This window comes from Hippopotamus amphibius, chromosome 11, assembly GCF_030028045.1.
Source record: "Hippopotamus amphibius kiboko isolate mHipAmp2 chromosome 11, mHipAmp2.hap2, whole genome shotgun sequence".
Lineage (NCBI taxonomy): Eukaryota > Metazoa > Chordata > Mammalia > Artiodactyla > Hippopotamidae > Hippopotamus > Hippopotamus amphibius.
This window is the reverse complement of record NC_080196.1, coordinates 25,014,269-25,034,179: the sequence shown is the minus strand read 5'-3', so window position 1 is coordinate 25,034,179 and position 19,911 is coordinate 25,014,269. Positions and strand designations below refer to the sequence as shown.

The 19,911-nt window shown below is 58.3% G+C and overlaps 2 protein-coding genes across 11 annotated transcripts in view; one reads left to right on the top strand and one right to left on the bottom strand.

Annotated features, from left to right (window-relative positions):
- The window catches only part of TNXB (tenascin XB), a 55,792-nt gene extending 41,512 nt beyond the window's left edge, over positions 1-14,280 (top strand). For 8 of the 10 annotated variants that reach the window (XM_057698784.1, XM_057698780.1, XM_057698777.1 and 5 more), the window contains 20 exons: positions 231-632; positions 2,495-2,824; positions 4,962-5,285; positions 5,688-6,089; positions 6,711-6,998; positions 7,357-7,635; positions 8,910-9,197; positions 10,179-10,502; positions 10,828-11,163; positions 11,437-11,559; positions 11,670-11,813; positions 12,004-12,123; positions 12,229-12,372; positions 12,463-12,593; positions 12,722-12,854; positions 12,950-13,101; positions 13,193-13,289; positions 13,381-13,542; positions 13,626-13,789; positions 14,145-14,280. In XM_057698784.1, the coding sequence (XP_057554767.1) occupies positions 231-632; positions 2,495-2,824; positions 4,962-5,285; positions 5,688-6,089; positions 6,711-6,998; positions 7,357-7,635; positions 8,910-9,197; positions 10,179-10,502; positions 10,828-11,163; positions 11,437-11,559; positions 11,670-11,813; positions 12,004-12,123; positions 12,229-12,372; positions 12,463-12,593; positions 12,722-12,854; positions 12,950-13,101; positions 13,193-13,289; positions 13,381-13,542; positions 13,626-13,789; positions 14,145-14,246 (4,445 nt within the window). In that variant the 3' untranslated portion in view covers positions 14,247-14,280. The remainder of the gene's footprint in view (positions 1-230; positions 633-2,494; positions 2,825-4,961; positions 5,286-5,687; positions 6,090-6,710; positions 6,999-7,356; positions 7,636-8,909; positions 9,198-10,178; positions 10,503-10,827; positions 11,164-11,436; positions 11,560-11,669; positions 11,814-12,003; positions 12,124-12,228; positions 12,373-12,462; positions 12,594-12,721; positions 12,855-12,949; positions 13,102-13,192; positions 13,290-13,380; positions 13,543-13,625; positions 13,790-14,144) is intronic. The other 2 variants (XM_057698785.1, XM_057698781.1) reach the window with 2 other exon arrangements.
- Positions 14,281-14,436: 156 nt separating this feature from the next.
- On the bottom strand, positions 14,437-17,031 carry LOC130831118 (steroid 21-hydroxylase). Its single transcript, XM_057698809.1, has 10 exons — positions 16,830-17,031; positions 16,654-16,743; positions 16,387-16,541; positions 16,206-16,301; positions 15,995-16,096; positions 15,810-15,896; positions 15,452-15,652; positions 15,017-15,195; positions 14,832-14,935; positions 14,437-14,737 (listed from the first exon to the last, which is right to left on the bottom strand). Exons 1-10 carry the CDS (start codon positions 17,029-17,031, stop codon positions 14,466-14,468), a joined length of 1,488 nt encoding a protein of 495 aa, XP_057554792.1. The 3' UTR covers positions 14,437-14,465.
- Between the last annotated feature and the right edge of the window lie 2,880 nt (positions 17,032-19,911).

The following is a 19,911-nucleotide window of genomic DNA, read 5'->3' as shown; positions in this document are numbered from 1 at the left end:
CCTGGGCAGAGAAGGGCCTCCGTGAGCAGTGCTGGTGGCTGCCCTGGTCCCCCATAGCTGACCTCAGAGCTCCGGACAAGTGTGTGAGGTGTGGACTGAACAGGACCACCAGCCTCCTTAGGCCCCTCTGAACTGAACTCAGGGCCCCCAGTCGGGGCCAAGGCTCGGGAGGAGACCAAGGACATCTCCCGAGCACCCTGCCTCACCCTCTCTGTGTCTCTCCTTCTCAGCTGCAGAGGAAGAGACCCCCAGCTCCACAGAGATGGAAGAGACCCCCAGCCCCACAGAGATGGAAGAGACCCCCAGCCCCACAGAGATGGAAGAGACCCCCAGCCCCACAGAACCCAGCACTGAGGCCCCAGAGCCCCCCGAGGAGCCCCTCCTGGGGGAGCTGACGGTGACAGGATCCTCCCCGGACTCGCTGAGCCTCTCCTGGACCGTCCCCCAGGGCCACTTCGACTCCTTCACCGTCCAGTACAAGGGCAGAGATGGGCCCCAGGTGGTGCGTGTCTGGGGCGAGGAGAGTGAAGTGACTGTTGGGGGCTTGGAGCCCGGACGCAAGTACAAGGTGCACCTGTATGGCCTGCACGGGGGGCAGCGCGTGGGCCCCGTGTCCACTGTGGGCGTGACTGGTGAGTGAGGACAGGGCTCAGGAGGTCTTGGGGAAGAACTACCTTTTCCTCATGGGTGACCTGGTTGACTGTTCTGTTCTTTCACCAGCCTTTGGCCCCCTTTTATGCCCTCCATGGCCCTGGACTATGACCTGCGTGTAGTTGTCTGCCCTTTGCTAACCTACAGCCTCATTGTCCACACTGGCGTGGCCTCCGCTGATGGTCAGCCACTGGCTCCCTCCAAGCGTGAAATGTGTCAGGCACAGACCAAGCCTGACTTTACTACAATTTCCTTTTCTTTCCATCTTAATCACAAATCACAGTAAAAAAAGAAAGAAAGAAAGAAAGAAAGAAAAAGGAAAAGAAACAACCCAACATCAAACCACATTGAGATGACTAAGTAATTAGACAACATCTCTAAGATGACCTATTATGGCATCATTGAAATGTTTCAACATAAGACAATTACTTTATATTATTACAGTGAAAAAAAGAGTCTACGTTTTTCTAAGGAGGCTAATCGCAACCACTTGAAAATAACTTGCGTGGTAAGACAACTGGAAGGAAACACCCGTGGGATGCATGGTTTATGAGACAGAATAGAATGTTCCATTACTTTTTTTTCTGTTTTATTCTATTCTGTGTTGTTTACATTTTCATAAATGACAAGTGTTTCTTTTATAATCAGGGAAAAAATTGTTTTCAATATGTCTTCTACTCTCTTGTGTTCCTTCTGTCTTTTCCCCTCATCTTCTGCTCTCTTGTGTTCCTTCTGTCTTTTCCCCTCATCATTCTTGCAACTTTTTTCATTTCTGATTATGAAAAAGTTACAATTTCTAATCTCTAAGAAATTAGGAGGAAAAAATCACAAGGTGAATTAAATTCCAAAATTGCAGTTAGGCTGGCTTTTCTAAGTCTCTGTCAGCAAGATTCTTATGCCTGGTGACAGTATTTCACCAAGGTCCCTCTGCACGTGGAAGAACCCAGCCCCTCTGAAAGTTGATCTTTTAGGGGATGAGTCACTGCCTCTGTGAGGTTCACTCTCCTCTCATGAAGATGCTCCAGACAGAGGGACCCTCTATCATGCAAATCACAAGCACATGCAAAGTACAGAGGGACATATGTCCCCACCGCACATCCTCCACCAGATTACTAATTTTTATAATCCAGGATTTCTTTTTAAGTCTGAATTTTTCTCTGAAAAGAATATAGCAGCATGATGGAAAGTCTGGAAAGCAAGGGGAAAAATGTCTCATTGGACCACCTTCTGACCCAGGAACCACCATTCATGACAATGTGTGTAATACATCCTGTCTGCATTTGCCACGCAGGGCATGTTTTAAGGTTGCACAGTATTCATATAATTCTTGGCTCTTATTTTTTTTGTACACAAGTTACATTGAGAGCATTTACCCTGTGGCTGCACAGCCTGCACTAATCACCCTTTTAATGGGTATTTGATGCTTCATGCTGAAAGTACCATAGCAAAATTAATCTTCTTCTGCGGTTCCTTTGGCACCCTGACACATTTTGCTGTCATGAATAATCCCAAAATGATACAACTTTTCCTGCTTTTTAATAATTTTCTTAGGAGAGCTGCCCAGAAATGAGACTATTGGGTCAAGGGAAATGAGCGGTATTTTGGCTTCTGAAACCTACATCCAAATTGCCTTCTGAAGGTTCATGGTGCCCGCCAGCCAGTACGTGACAGGGTCAAGCCCGTCTCAGTCTCTCCTGCGCGGAGTCCCCCGATGATGCCCCCAGAGGCTGTGCAAGCCTCCAGTCTTGCAGCTCGAGGAGTATTTTGCTGGATGCACCCGGTTCTCCCTGCTGACATCACCATCGTCGCCATCTAAGCCTCTACCCCCATTCTCTTTTCTCAGCCCCCCAGGAGGTTGTGGAGGAGACGCCCAGCCCCACAGAGCCGAGCACAGCGGCCCTGGAGCCCCCCGAGGAGCCTCTCCTGGGGGAGCTCACGGTGACAGGATCCTCCCCGGACTCGCTGAGCCTCTCCTGGACCGTCCCCCAGGGCCACTTCGACTCCTTCACCGTCCAGTACAAGGGCAGGGACGGGCCCCAGGTGGTGCGTGTCGGGGGCGAGGAGAGTGAGGTGACTGTTGAGGGCCTGGAGCCCGGGCGCAAGTACAAGATGAACCTGTATGGCCTGCACAGCGGGCAGCGCGTGGGCCCCGTGTCCACTGTGGGCGTGACTGGTGAGTGAAGTTGGGGGAGTGGGATGCAGGGTGGGGAAGACAGGTCCTGGAAGAGTTTCCCTTTATTACTGTCTTTGTGAAAACATAAATATTCTCAACAGCACGTCTTCTTTGGAACATCAGATGGCCTGGGGATCTTATTAAAAGGCAGATTCAGATTCAGCAGGTTTGGAGTGGGGCCAGAGGATTTCTGCATTTCTAAAATCCTCCATGAGGGACTTCCCTGGTGGTCCACTGGTTAAGAATCCGCCTTCCAATGCAGGGGACATGGGTTCGATCCCTGGTCGGGGAACTAAGATCCCACATGCTGTGGGGCAACTAAGTTGTGCACCGCAACTGCTGAGCACGTGAGCCACAACTAGAAAGCCTGTGAGCCACAACTAGAGAGAGAAGCTCGCACACCGCAATGAAGAGCCCTTGTACCTCAATGAAAGATCCCGCATGCCACAACTAAGACCCAACACAGCCAAGAAAAAACAAACAACAACAAAAAGCAAATAAAATCCTCCATGATGCTGACTGATGCTGCTGGTCCAAGGACCACACTTTGCTAAAGCGTCTCACAACAAAGGAATTGGACACTTTCTTAGAATCTCTTGGACAGAATCGTGCTTGCATCCCTGAGTCCTCACAGAGACTCAGCCTCTATGTAGTTGACTGGAGGCTGTGGAGGAAGACAGAACGTGCTCAGGATGCAGCATCTTGACTGAAATGCTCCCTGGCCTCATGGTTCTGGTATTAACAGACTTATGACGCCAGTGGTTCAACAAAGATGTGGGTGGCCTGAACCAGGTACTGAGGAGGTTCACCGAGATAAACCTCTGATGCGGCAGAGGAACCAGTTCTTATCCTATGTCTGTGAACCAGCAATGGGGATGTGTACATGACAGGAAGCCCCGCGGCGAAGCCAAGACTGGGCAGCAATGCCTACACCAGCATGCCTGCCCACAGGTTCCCACAGGACAGCTGAGACCTGACATCGGGCAGGCGTTAGCTTGGTGACACCTAGAGATAGGATGAAGGGGGCATCAGATCAATGTCACAGCTGGTACAAAGCCTAGAAACTAGAAACATCCCTGCACATGAGAGCATTTTGTATGAAATCCTTTGAGTGGGGGAGATAGTCTCTTTTTTAAAAATTAATTTATTGGCTGCATTGGGTCTTCATTGCTGTGCGCGGGCCTTCTCTAACTGCGGTGAGTGGGCATTACTCATCGTTGTGGTACACAGCTTCTCATTGCGGTGGCTTCTCTTGTTGCAGAGCAAAGGCTGTAGGCGTGCATGCGCGTGGGCTCAATAGTTGTGGCTTGCGGGCTCTAGAGTGCAGGCTCCGTAGTTGTGGCACATGGGCTTAGTTACTTCGCAGCATGTGGGATCTTCCTGGACCAGGGACTGAACCCGTGTCCCCTGCATTGGCAGGAGGATTCTTAACCACTGCACCACGAGGGAAGTCCCAGAAGATGGTGTTGAGATGGGAGTGGAGAGGTAGGGACCCATCAGGAAGCCAGGGATTTCTCCCAGGGATAAAGAGTTTGCTGCACAGTTTTAAGCCGAGACAGACACCATCAGACGTGCATTTAAAGGCTCATTTTGCCTCCCTGTGAAGAACAGATGGAGGAGGGAGGCAGAGAGACCCACAGGGAGGTGGTAACCCAGGTGACAGGTAAAGGCGGCCCAGACAGGGATGGTGGGGCTGCAGGTGTGGGGAGTGAGGACACACAGGAGAGAGAGAATTGGGTGCTCTGAGTCTGCTGGCAGCTGGGGAGAGGAACACATCCAGGAAGAGTCCAGGTTTCTGATTGGAGAAGGGGGGTGGGGGTTCTGAGCTGTCTGGGAGTCAAGACACAAGCAAAAGGGAGAGAGATGCCAATAAGACCGCAGTGGAGGGAGGCCCGGAGCACAGTGGCCGTGTGGGCCTGTGACTGAGGAGGGGTGCTGGTAGGTAGCGAGTGAGGGCAGGGTCGATGAGGGTAAGGTGACAGGAAGGCCGGCATTAAAGGGACCAGAAGGAATAGGAGTTACAGCTACTGTGGACAGACACACCCTGGTCCTTATTATTTTATTTTTGTAATACACCCTTTTATATGCTGAATTGAGGACTGAGGAGGCCTCCCCTGTCCTGTATGTATCTGTCCAGCTCCAGACTATGAAGCCGTGACCACCCAAGCCCTGTACACTGCGGCCCCCGAGCCTCCCGTCAAGCCTCGCCTGGGGGAGCTGGCAGTGACGGACGCCACCCCCGACTCCCTGAGCCTCTCCTGGACTGTCCCCGAGGGCCACTTTGACCACTTCCTGGTCCAGTACAAGAACGGGGACGGGCAGCCCAAGGTGGTGAGGGTGCCAGGGCACGAGGACGGGGTCACCATCTCAGGCCTGGAGCCAGACCAAAAGTACAAGATGAACCTGTACGGCTTCCACGGTGGCCAGCGCATGGGCCCCGTCTCTGTCATCGGGGTGACAAGTGAGTGGACAGTGGAAGCCCTAGGGTGGGACCTAGTGGGAGGATCACCCTCTCTCAGGTGATGGGCGAGTGGGGTACAGGAGGCCCCTCTACTCGAGGCTGAGCCATGGTGCCCTTTGTGCCTCCCCGTCCCCTTCCCCGGGCTCCCTGAGGACCAGCAGGTCCTCCTGGGCAGAGAAGGGCCTCCGTGAGCCATGCTGGTGGCTGCCCTGGTCCCCTACAGCTGACCCCAGAGTCTCCAGCCATGTTTATGAGATGTCAGCTGAGCAGGACCACCCAGCCCCAAGGACAGGCTTCTCTGAACTGACTTCAGGGCCCAGAGTCAGAGCCAAGGCTTGGGAGGAGACCCAAGGACATTTCCCAGGGACCCTGCCTCACCCTCTCTGTGTCTCTCCTTCTCAGCTGCAGAGGAAGAGACCCCCAGCTCCACAGAGATGGAAGAGACCCCCAGCCCCACAGAGATGGAAGAGACCCCCAGCCCCACAGAGATGGAAGAGACCCCCAGCCCCACAGAACCCAGCACTGAGGCCCCAGAGGCCCCCGAGGAGCCCCTCCTGGGGGAGCTGACGGTGACAGGATCCTCCCCGGACTCGCTGAGCCTCTCCTGGACCGTCCCCCAGGGCCACTTCGACTCCTTCACCGTCCAGTACAAGGGCAGAGATGGGCCCCAGGTGGTGCGTGTCAGGGGCGAAGAGAGTGAGGTGACCGTTGGGGGCCTGGAGCCCAGGCACAAGTACAAGATGCACCTGTATGGCCTGCACGGCGGGCAGCGTGTGGGCCCCGTGACCACCGTGGGCGTGACCGGTGAGTGAGGGGGCAGGCCCTGGCCCCTAGGTTTCTCTCTGTTGTTCTCTTGTTTCCGCCTTTGGATCTCAGTACACCTCACGGAGGGGCCTCTGGGTCCCTCTCTGTTCTCACGTGGTGCTGAGGATCCAACTCATCCTTGCATTGAGTGTGGACTGACGGACAGTGTGTTTGGGGTCAGCTGGGCAGGGAGCCCGTGCCTCCTACATCTCAGCTTCCTTCCTCCCTTCGTGATCCAGAACCTCAGGCTTGCTCAGTTGTTCATGTGTGCCCTCCTCAGCCTCCCTGACCAAGCGTTTTAAGTGGCTCAAGGTGTGGCTGCAGAACCAGGTTCTCTAGGTTTGAATCCTGCCCTGAAGGCACTGACTTGGTGATTTTGCTAATGTTTCTTAACCTCTCTGTGCCGCAGAGGGGTTAAGAAACATGATCACCCGCAAAATGAGGGTGATAAAGAGAAAAGCATCTACTTCATCTGTTTGTGAGCTGCTTACAGCAATGCCTAGGACACGATAAGCAGTTAGAAGCGTTTGCTACAAATGTTCATTTCATAGCCGGGAGATAGCCCTCTCTCTCTGGCCCAGCGTCCTGCCGTTGACCTCAGCCTCCTCTGCTCTGTTCCAGACTCCCTGACTACAGAGCCCCCTGTGGCACCCCGCCTGGGGGAGCTGGCTGTGGCGGCCGTGACCTCGGACACAGTGCACCTCTCCTGGACGGTGGACCAGGGCCCCTTCGACTCCTTCCTGGTCCAATACAAGGATGTGCAGGGGCGGCCCCAGGCAGTGCCCGCGGATGGAGACCTCCGAGAGGTCACGGTTTCAGGTCTGGCCCCTGCCCGCAAGTACAAGTTCCTACTCTTCGGACTCCAGGATGAGAAACGACACGGCCCAGTCTCTGCGGATGCAAAGACCCGTGAGTGACGGCTGGAGACTGCGTTTGCCCCTGGAGCCTCCTGACCCTCCTCCACTCCCTTGTGGAATTTCACGTTTCTGTGCTGCACAGACTCATTTATGTACTGGGTCCAGTGAAATCCAGGTCCTGAGTACCCCCTTTAGCCCCCATTCCCATCCCACTCCTCCTACATCCCAAGGGACACTTGCTTTCTTCCCTGGCCCCTCTTTTATCCCTACTCCTTTGCCTCCCCGCTCCCTGACATGTGAGCTGGTCACCCCCTCCCAGCACCCAGAACCAGTGCCCAGAGCCCTAGCACCCCAAGGAGGCTCTGTCTGCTTCATTTCTGTCGCGTTCCGTGTACCTCTCTCTCTTCCAGTCCCAGACACGAAACCTTCTCCCCGCCTGGGGGAGCTGACAGTGACGCATGTGACCCCGGATTCCATGGGCCTCTCCTGGACAGTCCCTGAGGGCGAATTTGACTCCTTCGTGGTCCAGTACAAGGACAGGGATGGGCAGTCCCACGTGGTGCCTGTGGCCTCAGACCAACGTGAGATCACCATCCCGAGCCTGGAGCCCAATAGGAAATATAAGTTGCTGCTCTTCGGGCTGGCAGGCAGGAAGCGGCTGGGCCCCATCTCCGCTGAAGGCAGCACAGGTGAGCCCTGGCCCTGCGTCCGCCCCCTGCCTTTTCCAGAGCTGCCTTTCACCTGAGCCCCCAGAGCTGGCCCTGGGGCCTTCCCACAAAGTTTATTCTCCTCTCTTCAGTCTTGGCATGACAATCGGAACACCAGAAGCAAATATTTATGGAGTCCCTACTGAATGCCAGGCACTGTTCTGAGCATTTATTTCCTTCATTCACCAACTGGCAATATAACAAAAAGAACTCAGACTCTGGAGCCAAGCAGACCTGTGTTCAAATTCTGATTGCCAGCTGTGTGGCCTTGAACAGGCCTCTTCTTTTCCTTGAACCTCAGTTTCCACACCTGCATAACGGTTATGAATAAAATCTGCCGGGGCTCGGTAAATGTTCACATCCTCCTCCCTCCATTCCAGCTCTACGGCAAGAAGTGGAAAATATGGGAGGGTTTGGCTGCAAAAAGACTATGGAAAAATCTGGAGTCTTGTGCCCATGACTCAGCCCCCCAAGGAAGGGGTGGAGGTGGGTCACTGACCTTTACCCCACCTCCAGGACCATGAGTCACCCTGGCCAGACAAAGATGGGGCGCACTGCCAGTTGGGGCCTGGGGCTCTCAGACTGCATAATTCTCTTCCCCAAACCCTCATTGTGGAGACTGGATATGGGCTTCTCCAACCCCCGTCAGTCAACACCCACACCCACCTAGACAAGACTCCTTTGTGCTCTGCTCTGCCTTTCGTCCTCTCGGCTCTGCCCCTGGCTTCTCCCCGTGCCCCACCCTGGTCTAGCAGCGTTAGTGCAGGGCTGCGGAAGCAGGTGGAAGGGAGGGCCCGGGCTGATGGCGAGTGAGGGGGAATTTATGGCCGGATGATGGGAGCCCATGAGCTCGGCTGGCTGCTCAGCCTAGCTCTGACTATTTGGGGGCGTCTCCCTGACAACCCAGACACCCTCTGGGAGCCTTTCTCAGCTCTGGCCACATTCCTGCTCTGGGGGGGCTGGGGGTCAGGGGGAAACTGATGCCTTTCCTGCAGTCCCAGCCACTGTTCTCTCATGAGGTGATCTTTTATGTGTTTACTGCACCCTGATCCCAGAGGGCAGGGAGTGGGGGCAGGAAGGAGCCTGGGCAGTGGCCTTCAGAGGAGGAGCCTGGGCTCCTTCGTTCGGGGCAGGGCAGGAGCAGCCTGTCTCTCTCCCCAGGTGGCTGGCCCTCCCTCCTCCCAAAGGTTGCCAGGGCTGAGGTGAAGGCAGCTCTTACCTACGGTTCTCTCCCCCGACCCCTGCTCTCCTTACAGCTCCCCTGGAGAAGGAGAGGCAGCCCTCACCCCGCCTGGGGGCGCTGATGGTGACGGATGAGACCCCGGATTCCCTGCGACTCCTGTGGACGGTGGCCCAGGGCCCCTTTGACTCCTTTGTGGTCCAGTACAGGGATACAGATGGGCAGCCCCAGGTGGTGCCTGTGGCCGCAGACCAGAGGGACGTCACCATAGACGGCCTGAAGCCTGGCAGGAAATATAAGTTTCTGCTCTATGGGCTCCTCAGAGGACAGCGCCTGGGCCCCGCCTCGGTCCTGGGAGTGACAGGTGAGCAGGGGGCTGCCCTGCTTGGTCCCAGCAAACCGACCTGAGCGGGTGTCCTCACACCTCTGCGCTGGAGGTCTGGCAGAAGTGGGCGAGGTGGGGGGGGGAAGGGGGCCCTGTCCAGGGCTCTGGGGAGGAAGGGCCTCGGAACCAGCGTGATTGAGGGGTCCATCAAAAGCAGGAGCCAGGAGGACAGGCGGCAAGGCAAAGCCCTGCAGTGGCCCCTCATCCCCGACCCTGGCCAGCCCCAGTGCTGCCAGCTGCCCCCATTACTCTACTGGGGTGGCTCTTACCTCCTGGCACGGTGGCCATGCCCAGATAAGGGCAAACCCCCTCCCATGGATGAGTCAGGGCCATTTTCTCAAATGGAAAATTACTGGAAAACACAGCAGGCCAGGGGCATAGAAACCAGCGGGAGTGGCTGCACTGGTGGCGCTCCCCTTCCAGACTTCCTAACACATACCTCAGATCAGCCTGGCGGGGACGGGCCGACCTGGCCGGCAGGATTCGCCCTTCAAGTTCACCAGCCAGTTCCATCCTTGGCTCTTGTCAGCAGGGAGGACCACATGCCCTGAGCTCAGGGAGGGACTGAGCTAGTCCTGCCTCAAGTCAGGGCCCATGCAGACATCTGGAGTGGGGCGCACGGAGACACTGGGGCGGAGACATGGAAAGCAAGCACTGGATTCAGACAGCACAGGAGCCCCACAGAGAGGTCGTGGGGCCACTGGGCTGGTGCTCAGAGAGGCCCAGGGGTGGCAGGAGTCAGTGCCCACGCAGGGATGTGGCATATTCAAGAGAAGGAAGATGCTAGGAGACCCTCAGTCCCTCTCTTCTCTCCACCTGGCTGCCATGGCCGGGACCCTGAAGTCCCCACACCGCCACCCCAGCTTCGGGCCAGCCATGCTCGCCTTCTGGAGGGCGAGATGCATGGGAGGGTCCCGCCGCACCCCCTGCTCAGCTTCTCCCTGGGCTTCTCCCATGCAGCCCCAGAAGAGGACACACCAGCACCCTGGCACCCAGCCACAGAGGCCCCCCAGCCCCCTGAAGGGCCCCGCCTAGGGGCCCTGGCAGTGAAGGACGTGTCCCCAGACTCCCTGCACCTCTCATGGAGTGTGGCCCAGGGCCCCTTTGACTCCTTCGTGGTCCAGTATCAGAACAGAGATGGGCAGCCCCAGGCCTTGCTCGTGGGTGGCGACCAGAACAAGGTCCTCGTGTCAGACCTGGAGCCCAGCTCCTCCTACAAGTTCTTCCTCTACGGCCTCCATGAAGGGAAGCGCCTGGGGCCCGTCTCAGCTGAGGGCACCACAGGTACCACCGGGGGAGGGCCCTGCGTCTTGGCCTTGCCTGCCTCTTGTCTGGGACTGAAAAGGCAAGAGGGGTGCCCAGAAGTGGTGCCCACAGGGACAAGCACAGGGCGGGCGCCATGGAGGGAGGAAGGGGCGCACGGGCAGCCCTTGGCTCTACCCACACACGTTGTCATTATGGGTCCGACCTGTGGGTGCCAGCCCCTCATTAGCTCCATTTTACAGTTGCGGAAATGAGGGCCAGGATGGGGTGGTAGAAGGGACATGTCCCAGGTCACCCAGCTGGTGTGCTTCTGTCTCCAAACCCTTCTCTCCCACCCACTCCGCAGGGTCAGCTCCTGCTGGTCAGACCCCCGGAGAGCCAGGGCCCCACCTGTCCCACCTGTCGGTGACTGATGTGACCACCAGCTCGCTGCGGCTCAACTGGGAGGCCCCACCCGAGGCCTTTGACTCCTTCCTGCTCCGCTATGGGGTCCCATCACCAAGCACGCTGGAGCCACATCCACGGCCCCCGCAGCAGCGAGAGCTGACGGTGCCGGGCACACGGCGCTCAGCTGTGCTCCGGGACCTGCATCCAGGGACCTTGTATACCCTTACGTTGTATGGGCTGCGCGGGCCCCACAAGGCCGACAGTGTCCAGGGCACAGCCCGGACCCTCAGCCCAGGTAAGGCCCCATGCTGAGCACAAACACGTGCTGCCCCAAAGTGGGTGTCTTTGTACTTCATAGGGTGGGACCTAGTGCCTCAGCCGGAGGGGAAGTTGGTGAGTGGTAGAGAGCTTGGAATCTGCAGAGCAGCCTCCGTTTCCAGGTCTAGAGGAAAGGGGGGTGGTAGTGAGCATGTCTGGAGGCCGTGGGGCCCAGGGAGGAGGAGGAGGGGCCGGGAGCCTCCCTGCTTCCTGCCCTCACCATCAGTCCTTGTCACATCCTTCCCATCAGTTCTGGAAAGCCCCCGTGACCTTCAATTCAGCGAAATCAGGGAGACCTCAGCCAAGGTCAGCTGGATGCCCCCACCGTCCAGAGTGGACAGCTTCAAAGTTTCCTACCAGCTGGCAGATGGAGGTGATACCCTTTTGCCCATGTCCTCACTTGCTCCGTTCCTCCTGCCCTCTGCCCGCCCTACAGTTCCTGCTTGCCTCCCCGGCCGCCTCCCCAGCCCAGTGTGTTTTCAGGGGAGCCACAGAGTGTGCAGCTGGATGGCCGAGCCCGGACCCAGAAACTCGAGGGGCTGATCCCAGGCGCTCACTACGAGGTGACCGTGGTCTCCGTCCGTGGCTTTGAGGAGAGTGAGCCTCTCACAGGCTTCCTCGCCACAGGTGAGCCAGTCCGGCCCCGGCGGGAGGGAGGGGGAGAAAATGAGGGCACGGGAGGGAGCTGAGAGAGGACATGGAGGGGGAAAGCGGCCGTTGGAGGCCCCAGTGGCGGACAAGAGGTCCAGCCGAGTTTGGGAAGGTGAGCGGTGGGGCCAGCGGCGGCAGCAGCTCCGAGCCCCGCCCTTTCGTCCAGTTCCTGACGGCCCCACCCAGCTGCGTGCACTGAACTTGACGGGAGGATCTGCCCTGCTGCACTGGACGCCCCCCCAGGAGCCGGTGGACGCCTATGATGTCAAGGTCACAGCCGCAGGGGGTGAGCAGGGCTGAGGCCTCTGGAGGGGACTTGCTCCGGGTGGGAGAGCCGAGGGCAGGCCGGGCCCCGGGAGGGCAGGCCGCTGATGCCCCGCCCCTTCCCCAGCCCCCTCGCTACACACCTCCGCCCCTGGCGGCGCCGTGGACCACCCCCTGCGCGGCCTCGTGCTCCACACCAACTACACGGCGACCCTGCGTGGCCTTCGGGGCCCCAACCTCACCTCCCCAGCCAGCATCACCTTCACCACAGGTGCGGTCGGTGAGGTGCATGGGACGAGGGGGGAGGCGCCAGAGGGCCAGGATGGGCCTCATCTCCGTCTTCTCTTCCTCTTCCTCGCAGGGTTGGAGGCCCCCCACGGCTTGGAGGCCAAGGCAGTGACCCCCCGAACGGCTCTGCTCACTTGGGCTGCGCCCCAAGTCCCCCCAACGGGTTACCTGCTCAGCTTCAACACCCCTGGCGGACAGACCCAGGTGCCCCCCCCCCGCTGCTTCTCTGGCGGACTCCCTCCCTGGGTTCCAGTCCAGGAGGTGCTGCCTCTGCCTCTCCAGGTGGGGCTCCACCGCCCTCTGCCCTGACCTGTCCCTTGTCTGTTCCACAGGAGATCCTGCTCCCAGGAGGGGTCACCTCTCACCAGCTCCGCGGCCTCTTTCCCTCCACCCCCTACAGCGCATGGCTCCGGGCCATGTGGGGCGACAGCTTCACTCCGCCCGTGTCCACTTCCTTCACCACTGGTACTCAGGCGCTGGGACCTGAGGTCGGGGGCTGAGTGTGTAGCAGGGGTCTAGGATCTGGAAGAAGGCCTGGCCCCTCACTCTCCTCTCTCCAGGTGGACTTCGGATCCCCTTTCCCCGGGACTGTGGGGAGGAGATGCAGAACGGGGTCAGCACCTCAAGGACCACCACCGTCTTCCTCAACGGCAACCGCGAGAGGCCCCTGAATGTCTTTTGTGACATGGAGACCGATGAGGGTGGCTGGCTGGTGGGTGGCCGTCAGAAGCCCAGGGGTCTGCTCAGGGCAGGGTTGTTGTGCCAGGAGCCATAGGCTGATGGTGCCCCCACCTGCTTCCCAGGTGTTCCAGCGCCGCATGGATGGAAAGACGGACTTCTGGAGGGACTGGGAGGACTATGCCCACGGTTTTGGGAACATCTCTGGGGAGTTCTGGCTGGGTGAGTGCCTTGTAGGGGTTGGGAGACCAGGGAAGGGATGGGGGCCCTGTGGACACAAGGACCCTGATGAGCGCACATTCCCCACCCCCAGGCAACGAGGCCCTGCACAGCCTGACCAAAGCTGGCGACTACTCCTTGCGTGTGGACCTGCGGGACGGGGACGAGGCTGTGTTTGCCCAATATGACTCCTTCCAAGTAGACTCGGCCGATGAGTACTACCGCCTCCACCTGGAAGGCTACCATGGCACTGCAGGTGAGGAGTGGGCCTGGGGTGGGGCAGGGAGGGGCAGGAGCGGGGAGGAAAGGCCCTCACTGCTCCCTCCACGCCCCGCCCAGGGGACTCCATGAGCTACCACAGCGGCAGCGTCTTCTCTGCCCGTGACCGAGACCCAAACAACTTGCTCATCTCCTGTGCCGTCTCTTACCGAGGGGCCTGGTGGTACAGGAACTGCCACTATGCCAACCTCAACGGGCTCTATGGGAGCACAGTGGACCACCAGGTGAGAGGTCCAGGAGGCAGCACGGAGCTGGGGGGTGGTTGAGGCTCGGCCTGCCTGGGTGTTTGTGACACGCAGTGTGACAGGTTACTGAGCCGCTCAGCACCCCGGGGCCCTTGTCTGTGAAATGGAACAACAGTGTCAATCTCAGCAAGTTACCATGAGGAGAAGATGATTTATTGGATGTAAAGGGACAGCTCAGGATTCAGCCTCAGTCCTTTGTAGTTGAGGGTTTAAGAAGAAAAACGAGAGGGAGGATGGTTGATTGATTTCTGGGAACCATCTGCCCAGAGGGAAGCAGAGGTGGGAGCAGATGGGATGTCGGGCTTTGACTCTCTCTCAACAACCCCTTCCCCAGGGAGTGAGCTGGTACTACTGGAAGGGCTTTGATTTCTCTGTGCCCTTCACGGAAATGAAGCTGAGACCAAGAAGCTACCGGCCCCCGGGCAGGGGAGGCTGAGCCGTCGCTCACCCCTCCAGCGCCCCACTATGACTGCCGAGCACTGAGGGGTTGCGCTGAGAGAAGAGCCAGGGGCCACCTTCACCATCCAGCCACCAGAGGAAGCCTTCTCCACCCGCGATCTCACAGCACCATGTTTACAGGGGGGAGGGTAGTGGTTTGTATGGGAGCAATAAATGGAGAAACCGAGGCACGTGACTGGCGCGAGTCCTGTCCCCATCACTGGTCACTGGCGCCCGCCCAGGCCCCAGCCTCCGCCCCCCGGGGCTGCAGCCGCACCTGGAAAGGCTGTATCTTGAGGTTGATGCCGCAGTAGGGATGGGGCTGCAGTGAGGGCAGGGCGCCTGCGGGCGGCAGCAGCGTGAAGGCCTGGAGCAGGTGCACCAGCACCACGAAAAGCTCGAGGCGCACCAGCGGCTCTCCCAGGCACACACGCGCCCCGCAGCCAAACGCCAGCGCGCTGGGGTTCGCGCGCGGGGCCAGGAAGCGGTCTGCAGGCAGAAAGACAGACCCGGGGTTCAGGGCCCACCAGCATCCGGCCTCCACCGCCGCCCCCAGGCCGCGGGCACCTGCCCTGCCACGCACCTGGCCGGAACTCGTGGGGCTGCTCCCAGACAGTCTCGTCCAGGTGGGCACCTTGGAGGTTGGGGATGACAACCGTGCCCTCCGGGATGTCATAGCCGAAGATACTGAGGGTTAGGGTTACGTTAGAGGCCTGCCAGGACCCTGCTGAGGGCCTTTGCCACTCATCCCTGCCCCTCGGGAATCACCTGCTAGGCCGCGTGGCGCGGTGCGGCAAGGCCAGGGGCACGACGGGCCGCAGGCGCAGTACCTCAGCAATGGTGGCATTGAGCAAGGGCAGCCGAGCGCGGTCCTTGTATGGGATTCGGGCGTCTGAGGCTCTGGGGCCCAGCTCGCGATCCAACTCCTCCTGCAGTCGCTGCTGAATCTGGGAAATGAGGGCGAGCATGGGGTCTAGGGTCCAAGCCCTGCTGTTAGCTGACCCGCAGCTGCCCAGCCTCTCACCGTTTCCTGGAGCAACTCACAAGAGACTTTGTGCCAAGGAGGAGAGCCCCCCCCCCCAGCCCCCCCCCAGCCCCCCTGCCCCACCCTCAACACAGCCTGCGTCGGGTTCAGTAAGCTGGGTTCCCGCTGCCCTGGCCAGGCTGCCAGGAAGGAGCCTTTTGCCTGCCTCCTGGGCATACCTCAGGGTGGTGAAGCAGGAATGCCACAGCCCAGGAAAGGGTGCTCGCCGTGGTCTCAGTGCCACCGACGAACAGGTCCACTACAGACATATGCACATGCCCTTCGAAGAGCTGACCTGGGCCCTCTTCCACTCTTTGCCTTCTCAGCCCCTGTAGCATGCAGTCCACCATGTCCCTCCACTGGCCGGCCGCCATGCTCTCCTGGGGAGGGGACGAGGAGCCGGCCTGAGTGCCTGGCTTGGGGCGGGGGTTCAGCGGGGGGCAGCGGGTCCAGGATGCCGAAGAAGCTGCCTAGCTCTGGGGCAGCAGCATCACGGCTGTGAGCTGAGGAGGAGCCCGGTCCGTGCACGCTTCCCACCTTGTGCCGCCTCAGCTGCTTCTCCACGATGCGGTCCCTGTTCTCCACGGCCTGCTTCAGCCTCCAGAGCCCGGGGTTGGGGAAGAACTAGGGCAGACAGCAAGAGAGTGTCGCTGCTGGGAAGGGAGCCTGTTCCCCACCCCCACTCTCCCAGGACCAGGTGTGTCAGGGCTCCGCCTCCTCACCCTGAGAAAGGGAACCATGTCCAAAATTTGGATGGACCAGTGGTCCCAGGTTTTCATCAAGTCCTGGACACAGTCATGAATGGCATGTACTAAGGTGTCCTCCTGCCGGAAAAGGAGGGAATCCTTTCAGTTCAGAACCAGGAGAGGGGCGGGGAGGGGCAGGGGTGGGGGCAGGGGGGCTGAGCACACGTGAGGGCAGGAGAGCCTTGACCTTGTCTCCAAAGGTGAGGTAACAGATGATCCTGCACGTGAGGAAAGAGAATTCCTTCTGGATGGTCACGGGGGCCCCGGCCTGGGCTCTCATGCGCTGAGGAGAAGGAACATGAACCAAACAGGGGGCCTGCCAGGAGGGCTACGGCTGACCCGGGCCGACTGTGGGAGTCCAGCCTCACCTCACAGAACTCCTGGGTCAGCTGTTCCACCCAGGGCTCCACGGAGCTGCGAATGCCCAGCAGCAGGGCCGAGCGGGTGAGCTTCTTGTGGGCCTTCCAGAGCAGGGAGTAGTCCCCTAGTGAGATGTCCTGGCAGTGCTGAGACACCAGCTTGTCTGTGAGTAGGGGTTGGGGGCAGGGGGTCGAATTGACCGAGGAAGCCACGGGCCTGACTTTCTCTGCGTCCCACAGCCTGTGTCTTCCCCAAGAAATGCCCCCACCCCTTACAGGATGGTATCTGGGGTCTGCCGGCAAAGTCCGCCCACTTCCTGACCAGAGCCTCCTCGATGGTCTTCTTGGAGTTCAGCACCACCACGTCTGGGGGAGAGGAGAAGCAGGATGTCAGCGGTGGGGGAGGACCCCGCCTCCGCACTGCGGTGGAGCCAGGGAGGGAGCAGACTTACCTTGCAGCCCGAGGCGGAGCCTGTAGATGGGCCCAAGTGTCTGAGTCAGGCTAAGCAGGTAGATGGGGAGGTTGGGCTGCAGCAGGTGCAGGAAGCCGGGGACAAGAGGTGGGAGGTGGAGGTTCCTGAGCTTCCACTGGCCCCACAGCAGGCGCGCGCCGGCCAGCAGCAGCAGCAGCAGCAGCAGCCCTATGAGCGCCATGGCTGGGACCCGGGCAGAGGCAGAGGCCTGGCCACTTATAGCGCTTGAGACCCCCATCCATCTGGCCACTTGGGCTGCTCTGAGGTCTCCCTTGACTCCTTCCCTCAGGTCCTTGCCCACTCTCCCGCCCACAAAATAGTACATTCCGGGAATGGCACCCGTCCTCTTGGCCTTCAAAAGTCCACCTATCAAAGAGCAGAGCTTTTTCCATTCATCGATCAAAAAGAAAGGAAGGGCAACGCAACCCTGACCTTCTTCAACAGCCAGAATCATCTTTCTGTGTCCACGTCAACCGTGCAAGGAAACATGTCCACTCTTGGGCCTGAGCCCTCTCCCACTCCCCACCCCCTCCACCCCCCGCCACCTTGGACCAGCTTCCTGCCACACAGTTTGTCTCGGAGAGAAAAATGACAACCCCTGCCTGATACGTCCTCCCAGATTGCCTGAAGAACAAAATGAGATGGAAGTGATCTGTGTGTTTTTCTTTTAACTCACAGATAGGGGAGCCAGATGTCCTGGTTTGCCTCCGTTATCCCAGTTTATACCTGCAGTCCCAGTGTAATCAGCAACAGTGCCTCATTTCACTCCCCAAAGTTGAAGAATTGAATGGTCCCCATTTGGAGTTCTTACCATACACCTGATGCTCTTTGGTTGCAAGGAAAAGAGACCTGCCTGAGCTGGCTTGAGCCAAAAATAAGAATTGTTATACAAATGCAGGGGTATCTCATGGAACCCAAGAGCAGGAAAGTAGAAGCGATCCCACTGGCCTTGGAAGGCAACAAAAAAGCCCTAGAGACGGGGCTGTTTCCTCATTCTCTGTTACTCCCTCCTCTTTGTCTGCTGTCCTCTCCTCCCCCTCTGCAGTCAAGCTGATTGTGCTCCCAGGTGCAGGCAGAACAGGACTGCCTCCGGGGTTAGAGTCCACAGATTACACGTCTGCCCCAGGGCAAGTGGGGTTTCCCGGCATGATTGAACATGCCCCCATCAATTCCAAAGTCCACAGGAAGGAACTTGATAGCCACAGCTGGAATCAGGGGTCCAGCCCTCTTCTGGGAGCCGTTACCACTAGGGCTGGGGTCCCAGCGGACCAAGTACGGCTATCAGGGGCCACTTTTATGGGTGAGGAGGCAGTTGAGGGGCTTATAAGAGAGGTCGTGCTAAAGAGGGGTGGCAGAGCTCAGTGAGAGGTTGGGGCACCTAGGGGATAGGGTGAGGGCTTGAAGGTGACCTGAGGTCCACACATCCCCCAATTCCCCATCCCTGGCTCTGTGAACTGACCTCAGAGCTTTAACCAGGGCAAGGCTGTGCTGCCGGAGAGCCTGAGTTGAGATCCTGGCTGTGCTGCCCACTAGTTTGAAGAGTTAAATGCTTGGGGTCCTGATGAAAGAGGCTCAGGCTCAGCCTGGATCCATGCCCAGGACTGGGAGAGAGAAAACATGGGATTTCTGGGACTGGGATTGAGCAGCAACAGCTGGCACCTTCCTCATAGGTGACCCCTCTGCCCCAGATCATGTCTTGCCAAAACTAAAGCTGAATCTTTGGCTCTCATAAGTGGGATTATGCCACTGCCTTGCTGAATGGCTTTGGGAGAGATCTGATATGCAACAATCGCGCCATGCAGACAATAGCCCTTGGAAGCCTCTGAAATACTGGGGAAGGTCAGAACATCTCAAAGTTGCATAGGATAGGAGAGGACTCCATTCAAAAGAAGAGTGACCTGGAATGCTGGCATGCTTTGAATGTCCCTTCATAAACTGACACCATTTACCTTGCCAGCCCCATCTCTTCCACACCACCTCCAAATCCAAATTCCAGACATGATGAATGACATGCAGTGCCTCCAAATGTGCTCTGTCCTGCCCCTGGCCTCTGCGCCTTTCATATTCTTTCTTCTGCCTCAAATACCCTCATCTACCCCTACTTTCTTTGCTTGACTTCTCAGCCTTCAGAATCCAGCTTAGATGTTGCCTCCTCCAGGAAGCCTCCCCTGCCCACTTCTGATTGGGTCAGATGCCCCAACGATGGGCCCATAGGACCATGCAGCTCCCCAACATCACACCTTTCACAGAGGTGGGGACCTGGCACAGGGCATGGCATGGAGGGAGAGTTCCATAAATTTCTGTTGGATGATTGAATGGCAGGCTGCTGAGCTGTCTCACTTTCCATCAAAACTGATCTCAGTGAATCTCTCTAGATGACTTTCTAGGTCAGCCCTGAAGACCCAAGGGGTGTTGCCAAATAGGGGTGAGCTAGGCAGGCAGGTGGGGTGGGTTGAGCCAAAAGAACAGCTATTCCCTCAGATTATTAACAGACACACCGACGTCGGCCTTTTTGTTTGCAATCAGTTTCTAGATGAAGACACCATCAGATCCGAGGACTGCACAATTCTGGGAAAGTTACCTAATGCAGCTGATAAAGGGATCAAGTGTCAAACGGGCTTTCAGCAGACCAGGTCTCAGCTAAAAGCAAGACCCCAGAACTGCCAACTGCATGAGGACAGAGAGGGAGACATGTACCTGGATAGCTGCTCACAAAGCAGAAGAGCTGAGGTGCTGGCTGAGCACCACCCCCGCCTGAGACCACAGTGATGGGCTGTGTGGGCAGGGAGTGCCCAGCAGGCACAGTGAAAGGGAGGCTTTGGTGTGGACACTGGATCCTCAGCGTGCAGGGTGATCTGCCTGGGGATGGTCACTATGAGGGACTGAGCTCCTAGGGGGTCATCTGGGGGAGGGAGGGATTCAGGCAGAGCTGGACACTGCAAGGGTCACCCAGGCTCTGAGACCCTAAGGTTATGCAAACCCTGGCCTGAGCCCGCCAGAACCTGGAAGGGGCAGTGGGGGCGCTGGTCTCAGTCCCGGAGATACACACGGACACTTTGCT